Genomic DNA, 27318 nt, shown 5'->3' with positions numbered 1-27318 from the left:
CATGCACGAGGTCCTAGGTTCAATCCTCGGTACCTCCATTAAAAACAAAACAAAACAAAACAGCTCATTGTAAAAGGCAGAGACTCAGAAGCAAGTGTCAGGGGCACAATTCAGTAGTGATGTCCTTTTTGGAGGTGGGACATTGCTGGACAATGGAAATATCAGAAATACTTTTTCCCAGTCAACATGTGGTGTTTGATATCAGTTCAGGAGTCCTGTGAAGAAGAAGAAATTAAAAAGAGGCTATATTTCTTTTCCCTCGAGAATCCCAGGAGTTGGAAAAAAAATTATAGAGACAGTCTGAGTGTTGGCTTGATGAAAAATGGAAGAGAATTTCTGGAATTTCCTTCAGCAATGGGGCAAAGTAGTACTCACTGCTTATACCCACCCAGAGATGAAGATGGGACCAAGAACTGGGGGCAGTTTGGTTCAACTTGAAAAAATGGGACAGCCTCTGAGAGTTTCTCCTCACCCTCAGGGCACTTCCTGTGTTATCTCCTGAACACAGCATATTCGTTAAATGCTCCCAAACCCATGGTGCGGTGAAATGAACTACATCCCAAGAAGGAAGAAGGGAGTAGAAATACCACCTGTTGGTTGAGGTCCTTGTTGTCCTGAAATGAAAGTGACAGGGAAGACAAATTCAGTCATTAAAAAGTAAAGGAAGGCAACATTTTAGAAAATTATACAAATGTTTGCACCCCATTCTCCGTGTCACTGGGAATTAAAGCAAGGGCCCATTTGTAGATGTCAGCCTGCCCCAGCCTTAAAAAAGCCACTCTTCAGAATGGGGTCATCAGCTGGCTCAGGTGTCTTACTGGACCAAGAGCTCATCTAGGCAGCTTCCTCCCTACAGGGCTGTCTTTGCATTTTCAGAATTTGATTTCAGTGACCTCTTTTGCTCTGTCGTTTTGCTTTTCTTTTCCAATGTCATCACTGGAGAATAGAATGAGACAGTAGAAAGGCAATACCAACCACTTTCCAGAAGTTTCCTGCCTCGCCATCTTTGAAAGTGGAGAATGAAGCTCATTACGAGGGCGATGAGCCCCAGCACAAAGCCCCCGACTCCGGTCAGCATCTTGCTTTGGGCGGAATCCGACTGCACCTCTGAGAAGAACAGATGCCAGGGTCAGCCTCACCTCCACCTGCCGCAACCCCTGGGCCCTACCTGACACCCAGAGCCCCATCTACTATGCTGTGGAGGGAAAAGGGAGAGGATAAGGCCCAGCCTGAAGCCACACTGGGGAAGGAGTAAATGTGGAAATCACCCCCAAAGTTCTGGATCCCAGAGCAGTGACTTCCACAGGAGGCAATGTCAGCCCATCAGGTCCCAATGTAAGGGACTGAACGGGGACAGAGGGGAGAGGCTGGTTCCCATGTCTGAGGGCCAGTCATAAAGGTGGTTACCTTTCTGAGGTTTTCTAAGAAGGAGAGATCCTTAAGGATTCCCCAGGGCAGGGATAAACACATGCTGAAATCACCAGATCTCCATTGCTCTGAGCCCAGACCACAGTTAGAGGGCTGATGAGGAAAAACACGTGGTGGTATGGCCCCAATGTGTAGTGAGTGGACCCCCAAGCCTGGAGTCTAGAGGGTCATCAGAGAGTAACTCACTCCACTCCACGGTGACAGGTCTGTCCAGGCTGGGGTGCTCCACGTGGCAGGTGTAGACGTCTCCCTGCTGAGGGCTCATTTCCAGCATCACGAGGAGCTGGAAGGTCCAGTCTCCATTATGGATCGGGTTGGTGGCCACAACCCCAGCTGTTTCCTCCTGTCCATTCAGGAACCAGCGGACTTGAATGTGGCCTGGATAGAAATCTGTCACGTGGCAGATAAGCAGGCTGTGGGGCTGCAGGGCCTCCTTCTTGGAGGGGGAGACGTTCACTTTAGGTGGGACTAGAAGTGCAGAGAAGAATCTGGTAGTGACAACGGAGACAGCTAAAGCAGCAGTTAGCGATTGTCTTGCCAAACTGACCTCTCGATGTTAGAAATAAATATCTCATCCACCTTAAGCTACTTGGAGGCAGAATTTGGGGAACAGAAAGGGAAACACAGAATAAAGTGTTCAAACGTTCCAAGAAAGACCTTATCAGACACAACGAGGAAAAGAGCAGAGAAGAACAGGAGTGGGTCAAAGTTGACACGCTGTAGCACTTTGGCCAGAAACGTGTAAGCTGGTAACTAATATCTTTGAACAGAAATGGTAAACCTGTTGTAAAGCAACTAAAGTTACATTTTCCATTTGGTTCAAAAGGCTGTGTAACCCTGCCGGCTGTGATCTTGGAATTAGAATTCATGCAGCCAATACCGTTCTTTTTTTAAAAAACTTTTTTTGGGGAGGTGGGTAGTTAGGTTTGTTTGTTTGTTTGTTGTTTATTTATTTTTATGGAAGTCCTGGGGATTGAACCCAAGACCTCATGCATTCCATGCACGCACTCTACCACTGAGCTGTACTCTCCCCTGCCAACAGCATTCTTTTGATCTATCAGTCTGATATTTTAAAAACGAGAGAAGACATGAAGTAGCTTGATTCATTCTTCATTTAATATATATATCTCTTGGTCTCATCTACCAAAAAATAAAATAAATTTTGGAGGAAGATCCGCAAACTCAATGTTCTTAGCAATTTCGTGTTTGAATAACAGGGAGTCTGGCTCTTTCCCATGCCACTCTGGTCCCCTGCTCACCATGAAGACTTTTGATTTCAAACTGGGACCTGAGATGAGATGGAGATGGCTCCCCTCCTCTGCGGCCTGAGCCCACCCCCTCCAGGGTCTTCTCTCCTCCACCAGCCCTCTCACCTGTGCGCTTCAGGGTGAAACCCTTGTCCAACTCATAGTTGTGTCTGCACACCGTGTCCACCGCGCTCTGTCTCAGTTCCAGGAACTCCCTCTGGATGTTCCAGTTCTTGGCAGTTTGGCGCCCCAGCTCCGTCACAGCCACAAACACCCCCACGGCACTGTCGAATTGGACGTACACCTCTCTGTTGTAAATGTATCGCTCCAGGTAGCGGTGTGTCCCGTTGAACTCATAGCAGTCACTCCTCCTCTGGTACACGTACAGCTCTGTGGAGAGTGAGAGTCCAGGGCAGGGCTGGGAGAGACTCCAACACCCATGAGACGCTCTGCCCACTTTCCCTGTGACATTGAGTGGCTGCATCCAAGGCCATGCACTTCCTGTCTTTTGCCTCTTTCCTCTCGAGTCTCCATCCTTGTTCTCGAAGAGTGTCCGGTTAGAGAACTCAGGGGGGTCACTCTGCCTGTCCCGGGAGCGCTGACCCAGAGCACAGCCAAAATGAAAACTCTGTGTTCACCACGTTCTCAGTCTCTTCTCTCTCCCCTCTCTTCGCCTCACCTCCAGCCTCTGCAGTTCTCTCTCAATGAGTCAACAAATCAATACAGTGTTAGTCACTACTGTTGATGTAAATGTATCCTGGTGACCTTGGATACATCATAGAACCTCCCTGGTCCGAAGTTTTCTTATCCAGTAAACGGGGGCTTTAACTAAATAATCTCTGAGGTCCTTTCCAGTATAAATCATGAAGAGCATGGCCTCAGGGAACCTTAAGGTCTAAGTGGGAGACAAGCAGGTGGACGCAGTATGGGCGCAGTGACAGGTGGGTTCACAGGGGTGTGGCAGCGGGATTGTGGGGACATGTGAAGAGCACCTTAAATTTGCTGAGAATTGGAGGCCGAGGGAGAGATGAGGGTTCAGAGGAGCTGATGTTTCATCTGGGGTTATAAGGAGGAGCAGAATCTCACCAGAGGGAGCAGCAGGGAAAGGGAAAGTGAGTGAGGTGGTGGGAGACAGGACAGGCCGGCAGTGCCGTCTGCTGTCTGCGCCAGGCAGAGGAGTTCGGGGAGTTTCCTGACAGGGAGCAGATTTATTAGCCAGCGAGTGGTTTCGTCTGATCTGTGCATTAGGAAGGTCCTCAGTAAAGTGACTGGTGATTAGATTAATGTTGAGCTGAAAGAAACACAAAGGACAGAGCCCTGGTTGGTTCAGAATGGCTCACAGGAACTGCCCTTGGGGCATGGCCTTACATGCTTGAAAAGAAGCTTTTATTAACTTAATGCTGATTGTTTCTTCCCACCTTTTCTTTCTCTTGGGAAAGGGAGACAGAAGAAATGGAGTAAATACAAGTTTAAACCCCAGGCTTCTGCCGCTACCCAGGTAATGTGATGGGTGGAGTCCCAGGGTTTAAGCCGGTATGGTTTCTATAGATATGTATGTATAAGAATAACTGAATCGCTTTGCTGTACACCTGAAACTAATGTTGTAAGTCAACTACACTTCAATAAAAAGCAAAATTAAAAATAAATAAATAAATAAATTTTGGGATGGTGAATGTCATGAACGATGGATTTAAAATTAAAAAATAATTTTTAAATGGAGGTACTAGGGACTGAACCCAGGACCTCCTGCATGCTGAGCATGTGCTCTACCACTGAGCTACACCCTCCCCCTGAGCTACACCCTCCCCCAACAATGGAGTTTTAAAGAGGCCACTAGAGCTACAAATCTGTTGCATCCATGAGTTGGATGTTCCCTTTCTACACAGTTTTCTTTATGACCCAGTAGTCACGAAGGCCTTCTCGATAGTTCCAGCTTCGCCCAGGGCCTGTTAAGCCAGGTTTTCCTCTTTCATCCCTTTCCATTTCTGCTGAAAGAGTTGGAGGCGCAAAAAGGAAATGGAGGAATCTTTCCGGCCCATCAGATCCAAGTTCCCTGGATGTCAGATTTCACTCAGTAATGAGTCCCTCGGCTTTGAAACTGTGCAGGGAGCTCTGGGCCCACCCTCTCCTTCCCCCAGGTGTCTCTCTCACAGGGTGAGGGGACTCCATCTCAGGCCTCTTACTAACCTGAATCCAATGATCTCTCCACCTCACCCTACTCCTCCCACTGCCACCCACCACTCTGCTCACTATTCACTGCAAGGGAGCCCCAAGCTTCAATTTCCAGTGTCTTCCTATCAGCATCTGCCTGCTGCCCAGAACAGCTTCTCCTGTGCCCATCCTGCACTACTCCCCTCTCACCTCCTGTTGGACATCATCTCATCTCACCAGCTATTTCCTGAGCCCACAGCCCCTTCCAGCCCTCCAAGACCCAAGCATCTCCATTTCTTCTCTCATCTGTGGACACGGGCTCCACAGCTGAGCCGCCCTTGTCCAGTTCTGTGTTCACCTGAGTATAAATGCCAGAAAAATTTCCCCTTCCTTCTGTCTGAGAAATGAGGACAAGGGGATGGTGTTTGAGTAGATGAATTTGAGAGTCTTCATTGCTGTTACCCCCAGAAATTGGGGAAGGAGCCTGAGAGAAACTGATTCTCAGGAAGGAGTAGGGCTGGTTTTATGGATGGGGAGAGAAAGGTTGGGGAATTTTAACATAAACGACTTCACCATTCCAGCACACATGGTCTTGGTGGGGAGCTGGAGCTAGGAGGGGCCATTTTCTGTTTCTCACTTCCTCTCAGAACCTACCCTGATGTGCTCTGATCTGGTTCCTGATGTGGGGGACAGTCAGCTGCAATAGTTACCCTGCTGGCTTTCCCCACAGCTGGTCCTCATTACCCTCCTCTCCCCGCCGGCCATCGCTGTTCCTGGGACAGGGTTCCCGTTTGGTTCTGTGAAAGGGGCCCCCACCTGGAGCACTGGTCCTGTATCTGGGATCCTGGACAATGCAAACTAAACACAGTTCCCCTTTCCTATCTTTTGATGCTGAAATGTTATCTTGAGGACCCCTCTGTGAGAATCTTGTCCCTCCAAAGTCATTTCAGACCACCAGGTACCACTGTGTCCAGCAGACACAAACCCTGATCTCTTTCTCTCTCTAATGGGAATCCTGGCCCTTGGATGAATGTCCGAGCCCCAAAGCCTTTCCCACGGAGGGAGCCCACATGGGGAAAGCCCCCAGGATCATTCCCCAGAGCCAGACCCTCCAAGAGCAGCAGCTCTGCACTTACCTGGGGTGTCTCTGCCCTGAGCCAAAGGGAAGCTCAGCATCGCCAGGGACTTCATCAGAGCTGCCATCCCAGGGGCCCCAGTGACCCAAAAGACTGCCATCCCGCAGCCTGGGAAAGGACAGGAATCAGAGTCAGAGCAGCTCTCACTCAATGGGCCTCACTCTTAAAACATGAGAGATGGTGAGCCTGACACCTCCTACATCCCCTGGGTGTGGCCAGATTCCAAAAAAGGAACCAATAAGTAGGAATTGTCACTTTCCAGGCAGAAGCTTGCTCTCAGGCACATGCTACTTCAAGGTATAAGATTCATTGAAAGCAGAATAAAGGGAGGGGCCTCTGAGGAACTGGATGAATCATGAGGGTCTTTTTGGTTTTGTTTTTGTTTTTTTCCTTCTGTTCTCCTTGCCCTGGAGCAGATTGCAGGAATGTCATTCCCGCTCAGTGGTGAGTGCTAATCCCCCTTGCAGGGATGCGGTCTGGGGAAGAGCAAGTCCTAGGCAGTATGTTAAAGATCTCAGGGGATTAGAGTGTCCACCCAGGACTCTGAATTGGTCCTGGAGGCTGTACCAGCCATCACGTAAGGGGTCAGATGTTCACCTTCCCCTCACAGAGGTCCGGTTATAAAGGATGTGGAACAAGGGTCTCTGGGCTTTAATACCAAATAAGGCATGGAAGTAAGTGCACAACTTTGGGCAAATTACTTGCCTTTATGGGCCACAGTTTCTTTACTTTGGAAATGGGGGTGGTAGCACCTGTCTTCTCAGTAACTCTGGGAGGGGTGAAATGAGAACGTACATATAAAATGCCTTAGAAATGTAAAGATCAGAGAGTTTTTGAAGTACTTAAATCATTGATGAATTGAATAAAATCGTACATTATTATTTAACTTAGATTTTCTATTAGAGACAGGATGCATTATAGTAAAGTGGTCAGACACAGGTCAAGAGTGAAATTTCCTGGCTGTGAAGTCCCCTTTCTGCTACTTCCTGGATTTTTTTTTTTAAACCTCTTATGACTCAAATTCCTTTCATGTAAAATGGAGACTATCATGGAGACCCTGCCGTTTATTTGGAAATCGAATTGCGATAATCCTTAGCACCTGCATCTCTTCAAACAGAGCCTTACACACAGTCAGGAATCAAAGAATGTTAATTATTCTAATGAAAGATTAGTTCAGAACACAAAAAACTCTTTACTCAACACAACACACTATTTCAATAATACAATAATACAAATTCTATCATGGCAATATTAAATACTAGAAAAACTTACTATAGTCCCACACCTGTTTACTATGGTTCCAAACCCCTCTGTAATAAAACAGAACATATAAAAAATCTACCACTAGATTTCATATGAAATGACTAGAGAAATTGTTCTTAAGAATAAGATTTAAATAAAAGTGCCTTATATCACCACATTCTTCTATGAAGAAGAAATAAAAAGAGTAATAATTAGAAGTGAACAATTAAATATTGTTTGCCTTCTGTGTGTATGTCTGGAAACACCAAAGGATTCCTCTAAAATGATCAAAGGTGTAAAATGGTAAATATAATATCATTTGATAACAGTCAAACGAATTCCTATATGAAACTAAGAATCAACATGAAATTTTGAAAATGTCCATTCACATAAGTTATTACAAATAAAAAGTACTCAAGAATCAACTTCAATTACCTATTTCCAAACAACACCACTAAGAGGAAGGCGATTATGGTATCTCCGTTTTAGTTTCCTCCTCCTGTCCCCAGTCCCGCGTAGGCTGGGGCTTTCTGGGCTGTGTTGGTCCTAACACTGTTCTAGCGTTTTCTTTTCCAGCCACAGAGATGCCCCTTCTGACGTTTTCTGGTTGGCTGAGCCCCATCAAGCTGTTTCATCTCCACCCACTTCTCCCTCCACAGGGGTAGAGAAATAAGTCCTGGAATCAGAGCTCCTCCTTGCCTTGCCTCATTTTCTCCTCACTGTCTGTCACTGCAGATGCACCTTGAAGACACAGGGAGCCAGACCAGAGTCATGATCCTTCAAGCCCTCACCCTGGCTGCCCTGCTCAGTCCCCACGGAGCTGGCGCCTTCCAGGGTGAGTGCTCAGGGGGCGGGGGGTGGGGGGGTGACCGCAGCACGTTTTACAACCCACAGGTGCTGTTTTCTGTCCCGTTTCTCTTCTCTATTCTTTTCCCTCTTTTGTGAGGTCATCTTCTTCCTTTCACTCCACAACATAGTAGCTGCTGTTTATTGATAAACACCTGCAAGTGCCAAATCTCCTCTTCGTTTTCACAACAGACTTTTCAGGAAGGCTTCCGTTTTAGAACTGGAAAGACTGAGATGCAAAGAGGTTAATAAATGTCTCATGATCCCCCGTCACATCACTGATGAGTGAAGAGCCCTGGTACCTCCTCTTCCCAAGATTCTCTGTCTCTCTTACATTTCAGAGGTAGACTTTTTGAAATGGGAGTCTGCGATGTTTGTTTTTGACTTTTTCCTGGTTCACTCAGTCCTCAACCAACTGCATTCTCCCCTTTGTTTCCCCATCTCTGATGCTGCTCTCAGTGGGGCCGCTAATGGTCTCCAGACAACCCAAACCCACCATCACCTCTCCATGTGTGTCTTACTTGTGTTATTAGTGATGTTTGTGATGTGACTGCTTCCTCCTTCCTGAAATTTCCTTCTTATTCCTTGTCTTAGAAGCATACTTCCTCCTTGTTTTCTTCCTATTCTTTAGTCTTCTCCTTTTCAGTCTCTTTTTATTTTATTTAATTTTAAGTTTTTTATTGAAGTATAGTCAGTTGACAATGTTGTGTCAATTTCTGGTGTACAGCATAAAGTTTCAGTCATACATATACATACATATTCTTTCTCATTGTAGGCTGCTACAAGATATTTAATATGGTTCCTTGTGCTATACAGTAGAAACTTGTTTATCTATTTTATATGTAGTAATTAGTATCTGCAAATCTCAAACTCCGAATTTATCCCCTCTGAACCCCTTTCTCCCCTGATAACCATAAGTTTGTTTTCTATGTCTGTTAGTCTGTTTCTGTTTTGTAAATTAGTTCATTTTTGTCTTTTTTTTTTTTTTTAGATTCCACATATAAGTGATATAATATGGTATTTTTCTTTCTCTTTCTGGCTTACTTTATTTAGAATGATGATCTCCAGGTCCATCCATGTTGCTGCAGATGGCATTATTTAATTCTTTTTTACATTCCATTGTATAAATACACCATAACTTCTTTATCTAGTCATCTATTGATGGACATTTAGGTTGTTTCCATGTCTTGCTTTTCAGCCTCTTCTTAAATGTCCATGTTTGCCAGGATGCAGGACTACACATTCAGACCCTGCTATTATGACTTTATACACTTTTCTTGAGTTATCTAATCCAAACTTTTAAGTTCACTTGCCACGAGGATTCCTGGTCCATGTTACTGGACCGTCTAACTTGAGACCCATTTACTTATTTCAACCGCCCTCATATCAACTACACTTTGTCTCCCAGAAATTTAACCCCAGCATGTTTCTAACAGCAGCACATTTTATTTTCTCTCAATCACTTCTTTATCCTTCTCTACCTTCTCAGTCACTGATGCCACAGTTCTCCACATTGCCTGCTCGTTCTGGATTCCTTCATGTCCTTACTTCTACCCACTGATACCTGTGCTCGCATCTCTTTACTGCCATTCAAACACACCCGCTTGTCTCCTTGCCCTCCGCGTTACTGCCTCATCTGCACCCTCATCCCTTCTCACCTGATTGCCCAAGAGCCTCCTGGTCTTGCTTTCAAACCAGCCTCCTCCAATCCCTCTTCCCTGCTGTTGCCACCTTCCAGTACGGATATGATCATGTTACTCTCAAGTTCTTCCAAGAATTCCCATGGGCTGTGGGATACCATTCAAATACCTCCAATTAGCACACGAGGCAGAGCACAATACAGCCCCCTCCACATTCCCCTCTTAGCTCCAGCCATACCGAAGGACATGCAGTTCTCCACGCATTTTCATGTCTCTCTCCGCCTGAGCCTACTTCTCTGGCTAAAAATGCCATTTCCCCCTTCCTCTGCTTTGCTAACGTCAGGTAAATCTCATCTTTGGGAAACCTTACTTAAATCTCATTTTGATTTTATTTTTTAAAACTTTTTTGTGGGGGTAGGTAATTGGGTTTATTTATTTTAAACACTTATTTATTTTTAAATAGAGCTACTGAGGATTGAGCCCAGGACCTTGTGCTTGCTAAGCACATACTCTACCACTGAGCTATACCCTCCCCACTCATTTTGATTTTAATATCCCCTTTGGCTCCCTTGTAGGATCTTGTGTATACCTTGTGATAACTCAGCAGTGATCTTTTCTTCGTCTTTCTCATTCTTTGGAGTCCAAGCAGCTTGAAACCAAAACCCTCATCTTCTGAGTTATATCTTTAGTGCTTGAAGATTAAAGGTTTATAATACGTGTTTTTTTTGGCAGAATGAAAAGTAACATGTGTAAGAGTGTAATTTACTTAAAAATGCCCAGATCTTTATCTTTAAGAATTTGTGAATATGAGGTAATTTATCCATTTATTAAATAAATAGTGATTAAGCATAGGAATTCAATGTAGGTAGGATTGCCCTGAGCTTGAAGGAAGAAACATTTGCAGTGTGTTTTAGGTGATGGTTTGAATTTGGATAGAAGAATATAGAGGAAGAATCCAGTGTACAGAATCAAGGAGGCAGAAGTTGGAAAATCCATTAACTTATACACCATTATGTGAATACATAAGGGATATTTTGATTATTGTGCTTAATTTTAGACAGCACCATAATCACCCAAATGGTAACTATCATGAATAAGATGCTTGGAAAACCCCAGAAGAATATTTATAGGCATATATTGCATATTTTGTTAACCATAAAATATGCATGGTTGTATAATGAAAAAAAAAAGAATTTGTGAAAATGATGAAAATGAATTCTCCCAAGGTGAACAAACTACATCTGTGGAGCCCAGCTTGTTCTTTCTTTTTTCTCTTTTTTCTTTTTGTGGGTGAGTGATTCTCTGACCACTAAAATCAATGGAAATCTGCAAGTACTCATGTGTGTCAATGGATTCTGTCACCAGAAGCATTGAAGGAGAGGACTGATTCTCCACGTGTCAGGAGCTTCCAGGGCAAATCTTTAATTAGAGAGTTAGACCAATGAACCCTGCAGTGTCGTTTCACCTTAGTACCTCTGCCTTTCTCCACCCCAAACTCTCTCATTTCTATTGTTTCCCTGTAATGCCAATAGACTTTTCTTTGTTGTCAACCTTTTGCTGCTTCTTACACACCAGTTAAAATTAAGATACTATCCCATGGGTGTTTTAAATGCAGCAACTTTGATTTCCAACAGAAACCACACTTTAAAACATAAATTCAGCAAGAAAATTTGTGAACATATGAATGACGATGACACTTTTACATTTGTTATGCCTAAGATGAAAGTTCTGTGGACAAAATTACATAGCCAACCATTTTTATCCTGGAGCTAAGAAAGTAACTTGAAGTCTATGAAAAGAACAAAGATGTTTTATTTCTTTCACTATTTAAAACATTTTCTACTCTGAAACATTTTTACTTTACTCTCTCCTCTTCCCCACCCTGCTCTGTAGCTTTATCACTAATGTGATGTCTGGTCCTGTAAGGATTCTGAAATCCTGTGGGACTGGAGAGGGGGAGGACAAGTCAATATTGCTTCTACAAGGAGTTGTGTTACCTTGGGACAGTTATCTCATCTCTGTGGTCAGTTACTGAACACGCAAAATAAAGCTTTCCCTGGGGGTGTGAAGATTCAATGAATAAATTATGCACATAGCAAGTCCTCAATAAATATTCTTATTATTGTGCTCAACATTACTATCATCATACTGGAGTGATGGATGCTTAACTCTTCAGGGACAAGGGAAACCCCTGAATTTTTTTCCTTTTCATATTCTTTTTTTTTTTTTTCCACATTGGAGTATAGTCAGTTTACAATGTTGTGTCAATTTCTGGTGTACAGCATAACATTTCAGTCATACATTTACATAAATATATTCGTTTTCATACTCTGTTTCATTGTAGGTTACTGCAAGATATTGAATATGGTTCCCTGTACTATGCAGTATAAACTTGTTGTTTATCTATTTTATATACAGTAGTATCTGCAAATCTTGAATTCCCAATTTATCCCTTCCTACCCCCTTCCTCCCTTGGTATGAATTCCCAATAAGTCATTTCTCTCCTTGTTTCCTCCGATTTCTTTCTTCTCCTTACTTTCATTTTGAATTTCTCATTTTCTGTGTTATTCCTTCGTGATCCTAATAACCTTCCCTTTACCTACCTGCTTCCTGTATTCTGTTCACTGCCCTATACGTTCACCCATTCTCCAGCCTCCTTTCTTTCTCTTCATGCAGTGGACCATGTGTCAACGTACGCCGAGTTTGTCCAGACACACAAACCTTCTGGGGAGTACATGTTTGAATTTGATGAAGATGAGCAGTTCTACGTGGACCTGGATAAGAAGGAAACTGTCTGGCACCTGCCAGAGTTTATTCATGCCTTTGACTATGATGCTCAGAGGGGCATTGCTGACATCGTCATGGCAAGGAAGAACTTGAACACCATGATCCAACGTTCCAACCACACCAGGGCCACATCCGGTACTGCTCACTCTTGTCCACTCCTCTACAGTCCAACTGCAGGGACGGGAGAGCCCCTCTACACACAGAGAATGGGGGACCCCAATACGCACTCATGAGTTATGCCCTCCCCATAACTAAGTAGTATTTGATCCACAAGTTGGGTACTTAGGTCATCAGAAGAGGCATTTTCTTCTTATTCAAGATAAAGATTGGGCTGAGGGAGGCCAGGTCAGGGGCATGAGAAGCTGCGACTCTGAACTGGGAGCCCTTGGTTGGGATTGAGGGGAAAGGTGGGCCTGAGAGAGGAAGGCCCTAATCTGGAGAATATAAGGCCTGGGGTGGAGGGTCCTTTGCAATTCAGCCAAAGGCAGTAGACTCACCAGGTTGCATTCCCTCTCAGAGCCCCCTGAGGTGACCGTGTTTCCCAAGGAGCCTGTGGAGCTGGGCCAGCCCAACACCCTCATCTGCCATGTGGACAAGTTCTTCCCGCCGGTGCTCAACGTCACGTGGCTGCGCAATGGGCAGGCGGTCACTGAGGGTGTGGCTGAGACCATCTTCCTGCCCAGCACAGAATTCAGATTCCACCAGTTCCACTATCTGACCTTCCTTCCCACCGTCGAGGACGTCAATGACTGCAGGGTGGAGCACTGGGGGCTGGACCAGCCGCTCCTCAAGCACTGGGGTATGGACGCCCCCACTGTTAAAATTCTTTTTATTTTATACAATTTTTAAAGGTTACTTTTCACTTACAGTTATTACGAAATAGTGGCTCTCTTCCCCGTGTTGTACAGTACACCCAGCAGTTCGTACTTCCCACTCCCCCACCCCTATATGACCCCTCCCTGCTTCCCACTGGTAAACACCAGTTTGTTCTCTGTGTCTGTGGGTCTGCTTCTTTTTTGTTATATTCATTAGTTTGTTGTATTTTTTAGATTCCACATATAAGTGATATCATACAGTATTTGTCTTTCTCTGTCTGACTTTTTTCACTTGGCCTAATGCCCTCCAAGTCCACCCATGTTGCTACAAATGGCAAAATTTTATTCTTTTTAATGTGGATGCCTCCCACCCCTACCTTTGCCATCACCGTCCTGACACCACCTTTATTTCCAGGAGCCATCCCTCAACACCTGCTTCCTTAATCCCATATTTTATCGTCACTTTATTCAAACTTCACCACTTCGTGGGTTCTAAGCCTTCACATCCCCACATTCTCTGCCCTTCCTGATTCCATCTTCTTTTGTTCCCCAGAGGCCCAGGAGCCCATCCAGGTGCCTGAGACAATGGAGACCGCGGTCTGCACCCTGGGCTTGGCGGTGGGCCTGGTGGGCATCATCACCGGCACCATTGTCCTGAAGACCAGGTTATCTGAGAGCGTCCCCAGTTGCAGGGGCCCCTGTGAGTCATCCCAGGGGTGGGGCTATTAGGGACATGGTGGAGAAGTGGGGGTAGCATGTTATGGGTGGTGGATGGGAAGGAGAAACACTTCCACAGGGGTTCTTTGAGCACTTTATATTTTAGAGCCACTGAACTAGATGAAAACAGTAACAAATACAGTGGTCAGTAACATCAGCTGAGCTGCTCGCTATGTACCATGCACTAGTCTACATGCTTTGTATGTATTCGCTTATTTACGTTTGGAGGTTGGTACTATTATTTCCCCCTAGGGAGAAACAGACACAAGGAGAGATGAAGGAATCTGTCCAAGATCACATGGCTTAAAATGTGTAGAGTCTGGATTTGAGCCCAGGCACTGGGGCTCCAGACGCTGCAGTCTTATCCGGTACATCAGGTATAGCCTGTGCAGCCATTGTGTCTCTCCTGGACCATCTTCACAGCCTTGCTTTTCCTCTTTTCTCATAGTGATGTCTCCAACACTAGTTAAACATTTGAAATAATAAAGGACATCCTACATTTTGCATAATCCCAAAGGGAATACATCTAATATATTTGCTATAGATTTTTGGCTTATAATCTTTACCATGTGGTGAAATTGATCAAATTCAGTTTTTGCATTTCTGAGTTAAATTCACCTGAAATTAATATAAATTTTATTTTTTGGTTTATTGGTTTGGGGGTCATGTTATGGATTTTCTGATATTGAACAGTCATTTCATTCCTAGGTGTTTTGTGTTGGTCTCAGCCTATCGACAGTGATGCTATGGGCTAGGAATGCCCCCCCCCCCCGCCCCGAGCACTCACTTAGGCATGAGTTGTGGGGACCCCCCAGAGACATTTCTCCAACCAGAGCTAATATTCTGGCTGGAATGGCCCTTCTGGTGGTTATTATGATTGCAAGAGGCACCACAGCAACAAACATCAGAGAACTTTGAAAAAAAAAAAAAAAAGCAAGATATATTACTGACAAGTCCTAGAGGGAGAGGCGGGGAGCCTGGGGTTCTGTGGGTGGGGTGCCTAGGGTTTCACAGATTCATTCTTTATTGGTGAATTTAAAACAATAGAGCAGGAATTAAAGCATGAGAAGGGAAAAGCAAGGTCAATCAAGTGATCAGTTACTTAGGTCCCCCAGGGCCTTCTGAAGGCCGGGCTCTTTCTGTGGTTGTGTAAACAGCAATTGTTTTTGAGATGGATGCTTTGAAGTGAATGTCTTAGCAATCAAAAGCTTAACGTCAGGCACTTGCATCACAATCCAGAAAGCTAATCGTCAGGCACTTACACTCTACTAGGATAAATCTTATTTGATCAAAATGTATTATATTTGTAACACACTTCTGGGTTCGGTGACATGTCCTTAGTTGTCTCTGGAAAAAAGATGCACCAGCCTTACAAAATGATCTGGAAAGCTTTTGCTCCTTTCTACTTTCTATGCTCTACATAAGAGAGGAACAATTTGTTTTTGAAATGTGGTTGGAATCACCCAGCTACAATGTTATCAGACAGCAGCCTTTGGAAAGTTGTTCTTTGGTTCTGAATTCAATATTGATGTTCGTTTCTCTACTTCAGTTTTCCCTTTCTTCATGTAGTTTCGACCTTCATATCTTTCTAGAAATTTATCCATCTTTTCTAAAATTTCAGACTTATTGGCATAGAGTTGATTATAACATGTTTTTTCATTTTAAAATATCTGCGTATATAATTATTTCCCCCTTTTCATTCTGAATCTCCTCTATTTTCCTTAAAAGTCTTGCCAGAGGTCTATCAGCTTCTTTAAACTTCTTATTAAATCAAAATTTGATTTGTTTATCTTACTTATTTTTTGTTTTCTATTTCATTGAATTCTTCCCCTGTCTTTATTATTTATATACTCTCTTTTTTTTTCTTCTTTTTTTTGCTTTTGCAGTTTTTCTAATTTGCCATTCTCTTACTGGAAATTATTAGTTCATTTTCTTTCAGGCTTCCTTTTCCTAATAAATTTATTTTAAACCTAGATGTGTCCTTTTAGGCACTACTTTTGATATACAAGTTTTCATGGAGTACTAAGTCCTCCATCATTTATATTTTCATTCCCATGGTTATTAATTGCATGTTTAAGGTATATGGAATTCATTTATTTATCCCTTTTAATTGATTTAGAATTCAATTGCATTATGGCCAAAGAACAAAGCCTAGATTATATTAATTTGAACACATTAAGGCTTCCTTCATGGCTTAATAAATGTTAAGTTTCCAGGAGGGCTTATTAAGAGTCAGTGTATCATTCACCAGGTTCCCTTCCCCCAGCTGGGAGATTAGGGGAGCACATGTCAAGATGAAGGTCTGTCTGGCTCCCTGAGTAACTCTGATCAGCGGGGCTACCCCGCTGACTCACACTGGGCGTATAGCATGAGCAAAAACTAGATCTCAGGGGATGTTACATCAGCACTGCCTCTCTTACTCTTACTATACAATAGAGAGGTGCTTAAAGAGACTTTGAAGAAGCAGAGAGGCAGGAGAATTAGAAAAATATTTCATCACATAAGTCAAGGGAGCAGAAATTTCAGGAGGGAGGAAATAGTTAATAGTGATGGAGGTTCATTGGCTGTTACCTAAGATAAGTATCCCCTGGGCCTGGTATTAAATGGTTTTGGGGGCCGTTTAAAGAGCAGCTTCATACACTGTGCCCAACTTCCACTTCCTTCAACTTCCATCGCCTCCTTGTTGGGCCTCTCTGGTGTTTCAGAACATGCAGTCTGTGACATGTTGGAGAGAGTGAAATGACATCTCCTTAGGTACCTCTTGACGGCTCACTGATTCTCATCCAGGGGCAACATCTACTGGAAAGACCACCTTCTTCTTAGGGGCTTGTGAGACAAGAAACTGAAGGGCTCAGTTGTAGAGGGAGAAAGGATGTAATTCTAAACTGGGAGTCCTAACCACACTATGTCTGTCCTACTGCAGGTGACAACCTTTCCTCGACGGAAGAGGACAGAGGGGAGTCCCCAGCGTCAGATCTGCTTTAAAGCTCCAGTCTCTTTGAATCTCTGTGCTCCTCAGCACCAGTGATTAATGTCCACAGAGACCCACCCCCCGCCAATTCCTGCCTGTCTATGAGTCTAGTCGCACTTAGCACCTTGCAAAGGGCCTGGCACAGAAAGCACTTAATATATATCCAATTTGAAGTATGGTGACAAGGTGGCCCCACACTGAATGGTCTACAAGCCTCGGTCTCCTCTGGGACTTCTCCCTAAACAGCATCCTTCCTGAGAAATCCCAGAGACCAACAGATACCTGTGTGTCAGAGCTAGACATCCCTGGTGCTGTCTTGGCAACGCGAGAGCCTTTCCCCACTCTCCATATTTTTAAGTCCCTGGGAGCACATATCCTGGGCCTGTGATGTGGGTGCAGATGCTGCAGTTTGTGTTCTGCCAGGAGGTAAGTCTAGGGAACGTTCGCTCTGCCCTGGGTCCTTCTCTAGCCGATAGCACGGGGCCGTGGGAACAAGGATGGTTGCTGTTCACCATGGGGCTGATTTCCTCGGAATGAGCCCTCACATCGTCTTCATGCTGCTGCTTACCCAGCTTGACCCCCCTTTTATTTCACCCAGAATTCTCACCACTTCTAAACCTCCAGGGCTCTTCTCCTTTTCTAAGTAGCAGACAAGACTCCTCTTCCAGTAGACCTACTGTTTTGCAGGATTTCCCCATAGTAAAGTCGTTAAGCCCTTAGTGACTCAGTGTCTTCCTTTATAGCACATCATATTGTACTGTATCCACTAGTCCACTGATGTCCCTGCCCCACCCTGCCAGGCTTTACTTTATTCCTCCCAGCTTCTTTCAGGGGCATCTGAAACCACCTTGGGAGACCCCAGTGTGTTAGCTGGTTTAATTGGTTGAATCCCAATTGTGGATTAAGGTCATATCTCTCTCACAGGGTGCAGAGCAAAGTATGGGGACACGGATGAGTGTCTGTCTCAGTTTGGGGAATGTTAACATAAACTGTTTCACCATTCTATTACATATGGTCTTGGTGGTGAACTGGAACTAAAAATTAAGAGGTGCTATGAGGATTTGATACAGGAACCTCGAAGTCATACTATTACATTGTGTATAAGGGGCAGCTGGAGGAGGAGCCATTTCCTGTTTCTCGTTTCCCCTCTGGCCCCACCCTGATTCACAAACCAAGATAATAACTCCCTCTCTTTAGGGAGTACCACCAACTCCAAAGAAAAACAACAAACAGGCCCATATATGTACTTAAAGTAAGAAGTGTAAGTAAATATAGACTAGCCACTTAAAAGGAACATGAAGAATTCATTTACAAAAAAGCTATTATTGAAAAAAACACTAGGGACTATAAGGAAAACTGTATAGAAGTTCTAGGTGTAAAAAAATATAACAGTCAAAATAAAAACCACATTAATGGAAATAAATAGTGGGAGAGATACAGCTAAAAACACATTAGTAAGCTAGACTGAAGAACCCTCCTAGAATAAAAGATGGAAGGATAAAGAAACTGAAAATAGAAAACAGAAACAGACTCACAGACACAGAAAACAAACGATGGTTACCAAAGGGGAAAAGGGGGAGAGGGATAAATGAGGTGTTTGGGATTAGCAGATTCAAACTATTATATATAAAATTGATAAACAACAAGGGCCTAGTGTATAGTCCAGGGTACTATATTTAATAGCTTGTAATAACCCATAATGAAAAAGAATATATATGTATAACTGAATCACTATGCTGTACACCAAAAACTAACATAACATTATAAATCAACTATACTTCAATTTAAGAAAAAGAAATTGAAAATAGAGAAGAGTCAAAAGAGGTGGAGAAGTGCCATATGAGTGCCATAAAGACAAAAATAGGAGAAAAGAGTTACAGAAATAAAAGAGATGAATTCTCAGAATTAAAAGATAAAGAGGATCCATTATGTCCTACAGTAAGATAAGGAAAAACCTATTTTAGATAAAATATAATGAAATTTTAAAATATCAGACAATGAGAAAATTCTAAAAGATTTTGGAAAGACTGACATCAGATTTCCTAATGTCAACACTGGATGCAAAAAGACATTGGGATGATATTATTTAAAATATTAAAGAGAAAAAAAACTTCAAACTTAGAATTTCACACATTAGCTAAATGTTATTACAAAGTGATGGTATAATAAAAATGTTCTCTAGCATACAGATCTTCAGAAGGTTTGCCGCAGAAATAATCACATTTGAAACACTTTTGGAGGAAGTATTCCAATAAGAAAAATTTTCAGGAGGTGCTAAAAAGGTGTGGGAAGTAAGGTTGGTTAAGGAGAAGTATTTGAATGTATTTGAAAGCATGCTAAGGTTCTTATCTGATTAGAGGGAAAGGTATAGGCAACAATTTTTTTCTAAAAAAAGATGATGGAGAGTAAAAAAGGAAAAAACCCCAGAACTATTGAAATAAATAAGATGTTAGAAACAAGTCCAATAAATGCATCAATAATCACAATAAATATAGCTCTGAGATGGGGCAAAGACAGTGCCATGCTTTCACCAAACCATTACATTTTTCTGAATACACAGCCTAACTACGTATTTCCAGCCCCTTTGCACCTAGGCAGGGTCATGGTTTAATTCTTGCCAATGGAATATGAGTAGAAATGGCATGTGGTTTCCAGTCTAAAGCCATAAGAACAGGTGTTCCTTCCGGAGGCTCCCTCCTGTCTGCAAAGCTGGAAGCAAAGTTCTTTATAATAGTGGAGATGCAAGATGAAGCCAGCCTGGATTCACGAGGCAGTTTTTGAGAAGAGCTGCAAAGAGTGTCTAACCTTCTTTGAACTGCACATGAATAGAAAAAATAAACCTGTTTTTTAAACCACAGAAGTTTCGGTGTTTGTTGCAGAAGCAAGTTTGCTCCACTTTGACTAATATGTGGATTGAACCACCAACTAGAAGACAGACTGTCAGTCTGAATCGAAACCAAAATCTATCCTTCTGATACTTACAAAAGCTACATCTAAAGCATTAGTGCAGAGAAAGAGTCAGAAAGAATAAAAGGATATAAAAAGACATCAAATGAATACGAACAAAAAGAAAGCTGTGTAGTATGCTCATGTCAGACAGAACAGACTTGAAGACAGAAAGACTGTCAGTACAAATTGGGAAAAAGCTCAATTCACTGAGACTATGATACTTCCAGAAGTAAGCACCTAATAGTCTGAACATAAAGAGGGCAAAAACGCTTTAAAAAATGGAAACAAATACAAAAATCTACAGCTACAGTTGGATATTTAAATACACTATTTTTTTTTCTAGGTCAATCCAAAAATAAAGGTATGATAGAACAACAAAATTAACACTTTTGATCTGATAACATATATAAAATTCTGCATCCAATTAGAGCACTTGAGAAACACTAAAAAATACTGGCCATATTCCAAGCCATAAAGCAAGTCTCAGTAAGTTTCTTTGTTTCTTCCTCTTTTTCTTTTTTTTAATGGAGGCACTGGGGATTGAACCTAGAGCCTCAGACATGCTAAGCACATACTTTACCACTGAGCTATACCCTCCCCCCTCAATAAATTTATAAGATGCATCATAGTGATAAGATTCTTGGATTATAATGCAATTAGATTAGAAGTTAACAAAAAAACTGTATACATTAAAAAAATCCCTATATATTTTGTGATTTAAAGGTTTAAAGGATTTTTTTCCCTAGATTAAAAAAAATTTATTCTGTATAGCTCAGGGAACTATATTCAATATCTTGTAATAACCTTTAATGAAAAATAATAGGAAAGTGAACATATATATGTATTTGCATGACTAGGACACTGTGCTGTACACCAGAACTTGACACATTAAAAGTGACTGTAGTTCAATTTAAAAAATTAAAAAACAAAAATAAAGGATTTTTTTCCTACACTGTATCCAGTATTTCCCTTTAAAGTTTCTTGGTCAAATTGTTTTTATTTTTTAACTCCAAATTTGTCCACAGAAACTTAAAGGGGAGTAGGATCCTCTACACCACGGATCAAGATAGAGGATTTGTTTGAGCCCAGCTGCGCAGGGCTCTGATAGTTCCATCTCTCCCTTCAGAGGGTCCCTTCTTGGAGGAGGTAGTAACAGTTGATCTAAGCCCTTCCCATCCCTTTTGACTTTCCTGTGGACCAAGCCTCCATGTTGCATGTAGACCCGGCAGATGCTTCCATCTTCTCACTCAGGCTCTTTACTCTGCTTCTCTACTCAGCAACAGCTACCCTAACTCAGAGAATTTCTCTGATTGGCTGAATACAGCAGGGGTCTCCCCCATCCTAGGATCTGTTTTCTTCCTCTTTACTTCTGCCTTCTTCCTTTACCCCTACACCGACCAAGACAGAGGGCAATGGTCCTCAGTGGGGGGCTGGTCCTGGGACTCCACACCTTGATGACCCTCCTGAGGCCCCAGGCAGCTGGGGCCATCAAGGGTGAGTGCTGAGGGTGCTGGGTGAGGAGCGGAGCCTGAGGGTGTTGGGTTACGTGCCAGCCGAGGCAGCACAGAGCACGAACTGTTCCTCTCTTCTGGTTTATGGGCAACTTCCTTTACCAAGAGATCCCCCAGCCCCCTCACCTTGATTGTGTCTGTGCTGGACCCAAAACACAGATGCAGCGCAGTCCAGCCACGGCAGCGTCAGGTTCAGGTACCTCCTCATTCGTCCCTCCCTTCTGAGACCCAAACCTCCATTGTACTGCCGCCCAGCACCCCGATTTCTCTACCACTTCCTGACTTGGAGCATGTCCATTCAAGTCCGGTTCCATGGCCATCTTCCTCCCCGTGTTGATAGGTGGATGTTTATCTGTCTTTCTCCTGCTCCAGACGTGAGCTCCTTGGATGAGGGGTCCACAGCTGGCTTGTCTGTGTGTCCTCGGGGCCTGGTAGTGTGCCGGGCACACGGCAGGCCATCAAAGACTATTGAACAAATAATTGCATAGAATTATAAAGGAATCTTATCAATGAACACGTAACCTTTAATTTCTAGAAAACTGAGCCTCTGTTAGGGGAAAAGACATTTAATCATAATGCTCTGAGACAGAAGAGTTGGAACATGAAACTTGAACTTCTGACTCTTCTTCCATTGCTCTCTGCAAGACCTGGGGCTGATTTTTTCTATCCCTTTAGTCTCTGTGTCACAAACCTTAATTTTTACACCTGCCGGCCATCACCTGTTTTCCCTCACACCCACCTCCACCGCATCTCTGTGCCCAAAGCTCCACTTTGCTCCTAGCCATCTTTATTTTCTTCTCCTCGTCCTACCCCTCCACACCTCATTTCACACACAGGATCTGACAGCACAGCTGGAGCAGATGATCATAGCTAGGATTTAACTCTGCGCATCCCAAGCATGACTTTAAGCAGCCTCTCCTCTTCCCAACCCAGTCTGCCAGCCTGCGCCCATGTCTCTGTGCTGGCCAGTGTGGTGGGCCCGTTTCCCTCCAGCCTCTCCTTTCCACGCCCCAGCAATCCTTCTACTCAGCGTCAGAACAGGTCTCTGCCTCCGCACAGAACCCAGGATGGGGCACAGCTCAGAGACACATCACATGTCATGAGATTGATGCATTTTCTTTCCTCTCCCTGACCCTGAACTCACCCAATACAGCTGACCACATGGGCTCCTATGGACCAGCGTTCTACCAGTCCTATGATGCCTCGGGTCAGTTCACTTACGATTTCGATGGGGAACAGCTATTCTCTGTGGACCTGAAGAAGACGGAGGCTGTGTGGCGTCTGCCTGAATTTGGCAACTTCGCCTACTTTGACCCGCAGAGCGGGCTGGCCAGCATCGCCATGATCAAAGCCCATCTGGATGTCTTGGTGGAGCGTTCCAACCGCACCAGAGCCACCAATGGTACTGGGCCCTTCCTCTGCTCCCTGCCCCAGGAGTAGGGGAGGCCCAGGGCAGCCTCTTCCCCACCTCCCAGGCCTCTATTGGCCATGAGGCACCACTCTTAGACTCTGTGACTGTTGTGCTCAGCCCCTTTCTTCCCCAGGAGGTTCTAGATTCTCCCAGATTCCTTCAGCAGCCTCTTCCCCTTGAGGAATGGCCCCCTGCCTCTACCTGGACCCCCCCTCGGGGACCTGTCAGATACAGGTGCCCCCACTGCCCTCCTCAGTCTCCTCTCCCTCTGTCCTCCTGGTTCCTGCCCCAGCAGTGAGCATCACAGAGCATCCCCTGCCCGGAGGAGGCTAAATAGGAGGGAGCATCCCTTGATCCCAGCCCTGCAGGGATCAGCCTTGGGATTCAGGACCTTGTTCCTCCTAGTGCCTCCAAGAGTGACCATACTCCCCAAGTCGCGAGTGGAGCTGGGCCAGCCCAACGTCCTCATCTGCATCGTGGACAACATCTTCCCCCCTGTGATCAATATCACCTGGCTGCGCAATGGTCAGACGGTCACTGAGGGCGTGGCCCAGACCAGCTTCTATGCCCAGCCTGACCATTTGTTTCGCAAGTTCCACTACCTGACCTTTGTGCCCTCGGGAGACGACTTCTACGACTGCAGGGTGGAGCACTGGGGCCTGGAAAAGCCGCTCTTTAAGCACTGGGGTATGGAGCCCCCTCCCCAGCCCAGACCTGCATGTCCTTCACTTGCGAATCCCTTTGCTGTCCCCTCTGACTCTTCCTTTCTCTCCCAGAGCCCCAGATGCCTACCCCGCTGCCAGACACCACAGGGATGCTGGTCTGTGCCCTCGGCCTGGCCCTTGGCCTGGTGGGCTTCCTGGTGGGCATCGTCCTCATCATCACAGGCTCACGCTTGTCCAGAGCCCCCAGGTGCAGAGGCCTCAAGAGTCTGGGGGAGGAAAGTAGATGACTGTGCAGGATGAGGGTGGAGGATTCTGTGTGGAGAAATAGGGTTGGGGACAAGGGGTGGGCAGGGAATGGAAGAGCAGAGGTAAGGTGAAGGGGTCAGGTTTTGGGGAGGTAGACAGAGATGGCATCCTGGAATTCTGACCTTGAAAAACTTGGTCATATGATTTTTGCTACTTTAGGTAATGACCCTTCTGAGAGAAACGGGTTTGGAGGACCCCCGTCTTCAGCTTCCTGGCAAGTTTCTGACAGCCCTTGAGTGCTCAGTACTGCGTCGACCAAGTGCATCCCCCTGTGCTGACTTTGGGATTAACCTCTGTCCTGCAGGTTTCCTATTTTTTAGCCCCAGTACTCATGGCAGGACTTGCGGGGCACAAACTAGCTCCCCTTCCCAACTCCAACACACACACACTTTCCTGATCTACCCAAAGCCCTGTAGTAGCAGTAAAATTTTTAACAGTGTTTGCACCGTATCCGTTTTACCAGGTCTTGGCCAGTTGTCTCAGGGTATAGAGGATGCTAGGATCTGGAAGACTGGATTTCCGGTGACAACCAGTGAGCATAACCACTTGGTACTAGGGGTTGGCAGTCATTCTCGGGCCAGTCCAGCTATGTCTTGCTCCATTTGACTCATCATTTTCGGGCCCCTTGTGTGTTACTTGTGAATGGCCCATTTCACATGGACTTCATGAAATTTGCATCCTGAATTCAGATTTGCCTGGAAAGCGGTGCAGAGTATCCCATTCACTGTAACTTCCCGCAACCCATGACAGTTCTGCAGGACACCGGGAGAGGAAATGTTCATGGAAATTCCACTCTTGATTTACTCTGTAATGAAGAGGCCATTGGTAACCAGCCATGATCTATGATGTCATCTCCTTTTTCTACATTCCCTAGAGTCCCATGCATGACAAAGAGAGGCCGAAAGCTGGGGTAAGATGGCTACATCCTCTGCCTGGGGTCCATCCTATCAGGAGGGTCAGGAGGGTAACAGAATAGATCAGCAAGTCTGGTACAAGGAGGGGGACGGGGTCTAAGAGCCATCCACCTGAATGTTCTCTAAATATGTAGCCTGGAAGGTTTTAGTTACTGTGAACAAAATTTTAAACACACAAACAGATAAGTAACCAAACAAAGTAGTTTATGTCAAGTATCAAATAAAGTGGTACAGATGAGTGGTTTTCAAATCAGAATGCACTAAGAATCATGGGGGAGCCTTTTAGAAAGTATGGGCTTCACTCAGATTTACTGAATTAGAATCTTTGCAGAAGGGTGAGTGGTGAGTCTGCCATTTTTAACCCACTCCGATGATGCTGTTACAGCCACCCCAGACCCAGGCTGTGGTCTGGTAACTGGGGCCCACTGATGTAGTCTGGTGCTATTGGAGGTCATTGGAAGAGGGCATCCCTGAAGTCTGAAGAGGTCCAGGAAGGCTTTCTGGAGAACATGGGTCTTTTGGGCATAAAGGTTGAGCAAGATACAGGTCAAAAGGGACAAGATAGGGCTTTGAATTATGACTATTTCAAGAGAAAAAATCAAGAGATTATGGGGACTTCGTGGACTTCCCAAGAGAGAATAAGATGGGGCCAACTATTGGCCAGAAGAGGACTCCGATGGAAGTGGGAGAGGATTGTCCTAGTCAAGGTTTTTGTTGCCAGGAACAGAAACCCGATTACAATGATTATAGACAAAAGGAGAGGATATTTACAATAAAGACACGGGAGTGGTACCCAGAACCCAAGGGTGGGTTTTAGCCAGTCCTCGCAGGGAACGGACTGCAGAACTGAAGAGCCAGCAGAACCTAGAGCAGCCGCACTTGCTGTCTCTGGGCCGTGTGGTCTCTGCTCTCCAGACTCTTCTGCAGGTTAGTCCTGTTCTCTCTGTGGACTGACTGTCCATTTCAGCTAACATGTCAGCTCTAGAGTACTTGTGTTTGGATGTCATCTCAGCTCTAGCCACCCACAGAGCCTGTGTCCCCTAGTCACAATTTATAATTATTGGAAAAACAAATGGCTGTCCAGACTTGGGGCAGGTGGGGCAGGTGGCCATCCCAGTCCATTGTACTGTGACCAGGGGACCAAGATCCCACAGAACAAGCCTGGCTCCTCTGAGGTGAGGAGTCGGGTCGTCCTCAGAAAGAGAAGAGGCTGTCAGAAGACACCACGAGGTAGCTCTGTCCCCAGCATGCCTTGATCTCTGCTGATCTTTTACTTAAAACTTAACTAGATGCATCCTTGGAAAGGTGTTTCTTTGATCTCTGTCCTAAGGTTTAATAAAGTCATTAAAAGTGTTCTTTCTTTGGACCAGGAGTGTGCTTTTTTTCACTATGCATATATTACCCAGAAGTCACTGGAAGCAATTTGGAAGGAAGAAGGAGCAATTCCAAATCTTTTAGGTTTATATATCTGTCCTCACACATTTTTTTCCTTCTGGTATCAAAGTAAATAGCTTCTCATTAAAAAAAAACTGTCCTCTGCTTTCTTGATCTGATTTCTTTCAGTCTCTTTTAGAATAGACGTTCAATAGTTACCTCCTCTTCAGTATTTTTATACTCTGCCCCTAAAGATAATAAACATATCCAGCCCTCTCTCCATTCATGTCATTGCCCCCAGAGTTGATAACTTTCAATTGTTTTCAACTAATTCTGTTTCTGTTGATCTTCTGTCTTTAAATAACGTCTGTTTTGCTACACCTTGATTTTTCAACTTTAGACCTTATCTCTTTACTTCCCACTATGAAAGAGGAGGATTTCGATTATTTTTTATCCTCACTGTACACTGGTGTACCCTTTCCATATGCCCTTCCTTTAATATAGTTACACTGTAATTCTGTGGGTTGATGTTGAGTGTTTATATTATTATGACCTTGTAAAGGTTATTTACAGCCAAACCACGGAGTAAACCGTGCATGCTCTTTCTTTCTTTTTTTTTTAAAAATATTTTGAATTTTCGTTTTATTGAAGGAAAGTCAGTTACAGTGTGTCGGTTTCTGCCGTACAGCACGATGCCCCAGTCATGCACATACGTTCGTATATTCGTTTTCATATGCTTTTTTTGCATGATGCCATGCTTGCTCTTTCTTTCTGAGACAACCTTCTATTTTTCCTGGGATGAATAATTGTCCTGTTTTCTTGGCCTAATTTTATTTGTACCTGTCATTAGTGAAACACAAGTTTCCTCACAGTGCAATCAGATACACCAGGTACTCTGTCAATTTCATGGTCAGCTAAAACGTCCAGAAACTTCTGTCTGCTTCAGTCTTAACTAGTTGCCCTCAACAAGACAGCTGTCATCCTGGAGCCACTGCTTACCTTCCTTGTCAGGATTTTCCTGTCCTCTTTGTTGGACCTTCTGTCTCTTACGGCCAAGTAGAAGAATGACCAGGTTCTGGAATTACTGAAGAGACTTTACTTCTCCCAACCACATCATTTATGTAGCTTCCCTTGTTCAGAGTTTCTTTCTCACTTAGAATATACTTTAAATTCCTCACTGGCCAAGGCTTTCCAACCTCCCCTCCCTC

General features: G+C 44.3%; 3 protein-coding genes across 3 annotated transcripts; 2 read left to right on the top strand and 1 right to left on the bottom strand.

The window, feature by feature from the left end:
* Positions 1–438: 438 nt before the first annotated feature.
* On the bottom strand, positions 439–21819 carry LOC102504915 (HLA class II histocompatibility antigen, DP beta 1 chain). Its single transcript, XM_032462786.1, has 6 exons — positions 21567–21819; positions 5963–6070; positions 2802–3065; positions 1615–1896; positions 976–1107; positions 439–614 (listed from the first exon to the last, which is right to left on the bottom strand). Exons 1-6 carry the CDS (start codon positions 21646–21648, stop codon positions 553–555), a joined length of 930 nt encoding a protein of 309 aa, XP_032318677.1. The 5' UTR covers positions 21649–21819; the 3' UTR covers positions 439–552.
* On the top strand, positions 7940–17699 carry LOC102505185 (HLA class II histocompatibility antigen, DP alpha 1 chain). Its single transcript, XM_014555672.2, has 5 exons — positions 7940–8039; positions 12367–12612; positions 12995–13276; positions 13846–13992; positions 16933–17699. The coding sequence occupies exons 1-5, from the start codon at positions 7940–7942 to the stop codon at positions 16992–16994; spliced, it is 837 nt and encodes a 278-aa protein (XP_014411158.1). The 3' UTR covers positions 16995–17699.
* On the top strand, positions 21296–26098 carry LOC102505437 (HLA class II histocompatibility antigen, DO alpha chain). The gene is made up of 5 exons (XM_006180546.3): positions 21296–21423; positions 22594–22842; positions 23257–23538; positions 23628–23763; positions 23982–26098. Exons 1-5 carry the CDS (start codon positions 21342–21344, stop codon positions 23983–23985), a joined length of 753 nt encoding a protein of 250 aa, XP_006180608.2. The 5' UTR covers positions 21296–21341; the 3' UTR covers positions 23986–26098.
* The last annotated feature ends 1220 nt before the right edge of the window (positions 26099–27318 follow it).

This window comes from Camelus ferus, chromosome 20 (assembly GCF_009834535.1).
Source record: "Camelus ferus isolate YT-003-E chromosome 20, BCGSAC_Cfer_1.0, whole genome shotgun sequence".
In the NCBI taxonomy this organism is placed as follows: domain Eukaryota; kingdom Metazoa; phylum Chordata; class Mammalia; order Artiodactyla; family Camelidae; genus Camelus; species Camelus ferus.
This window is presented reverse-complemented; position numbering and strand designations above follow the sequence as displayed.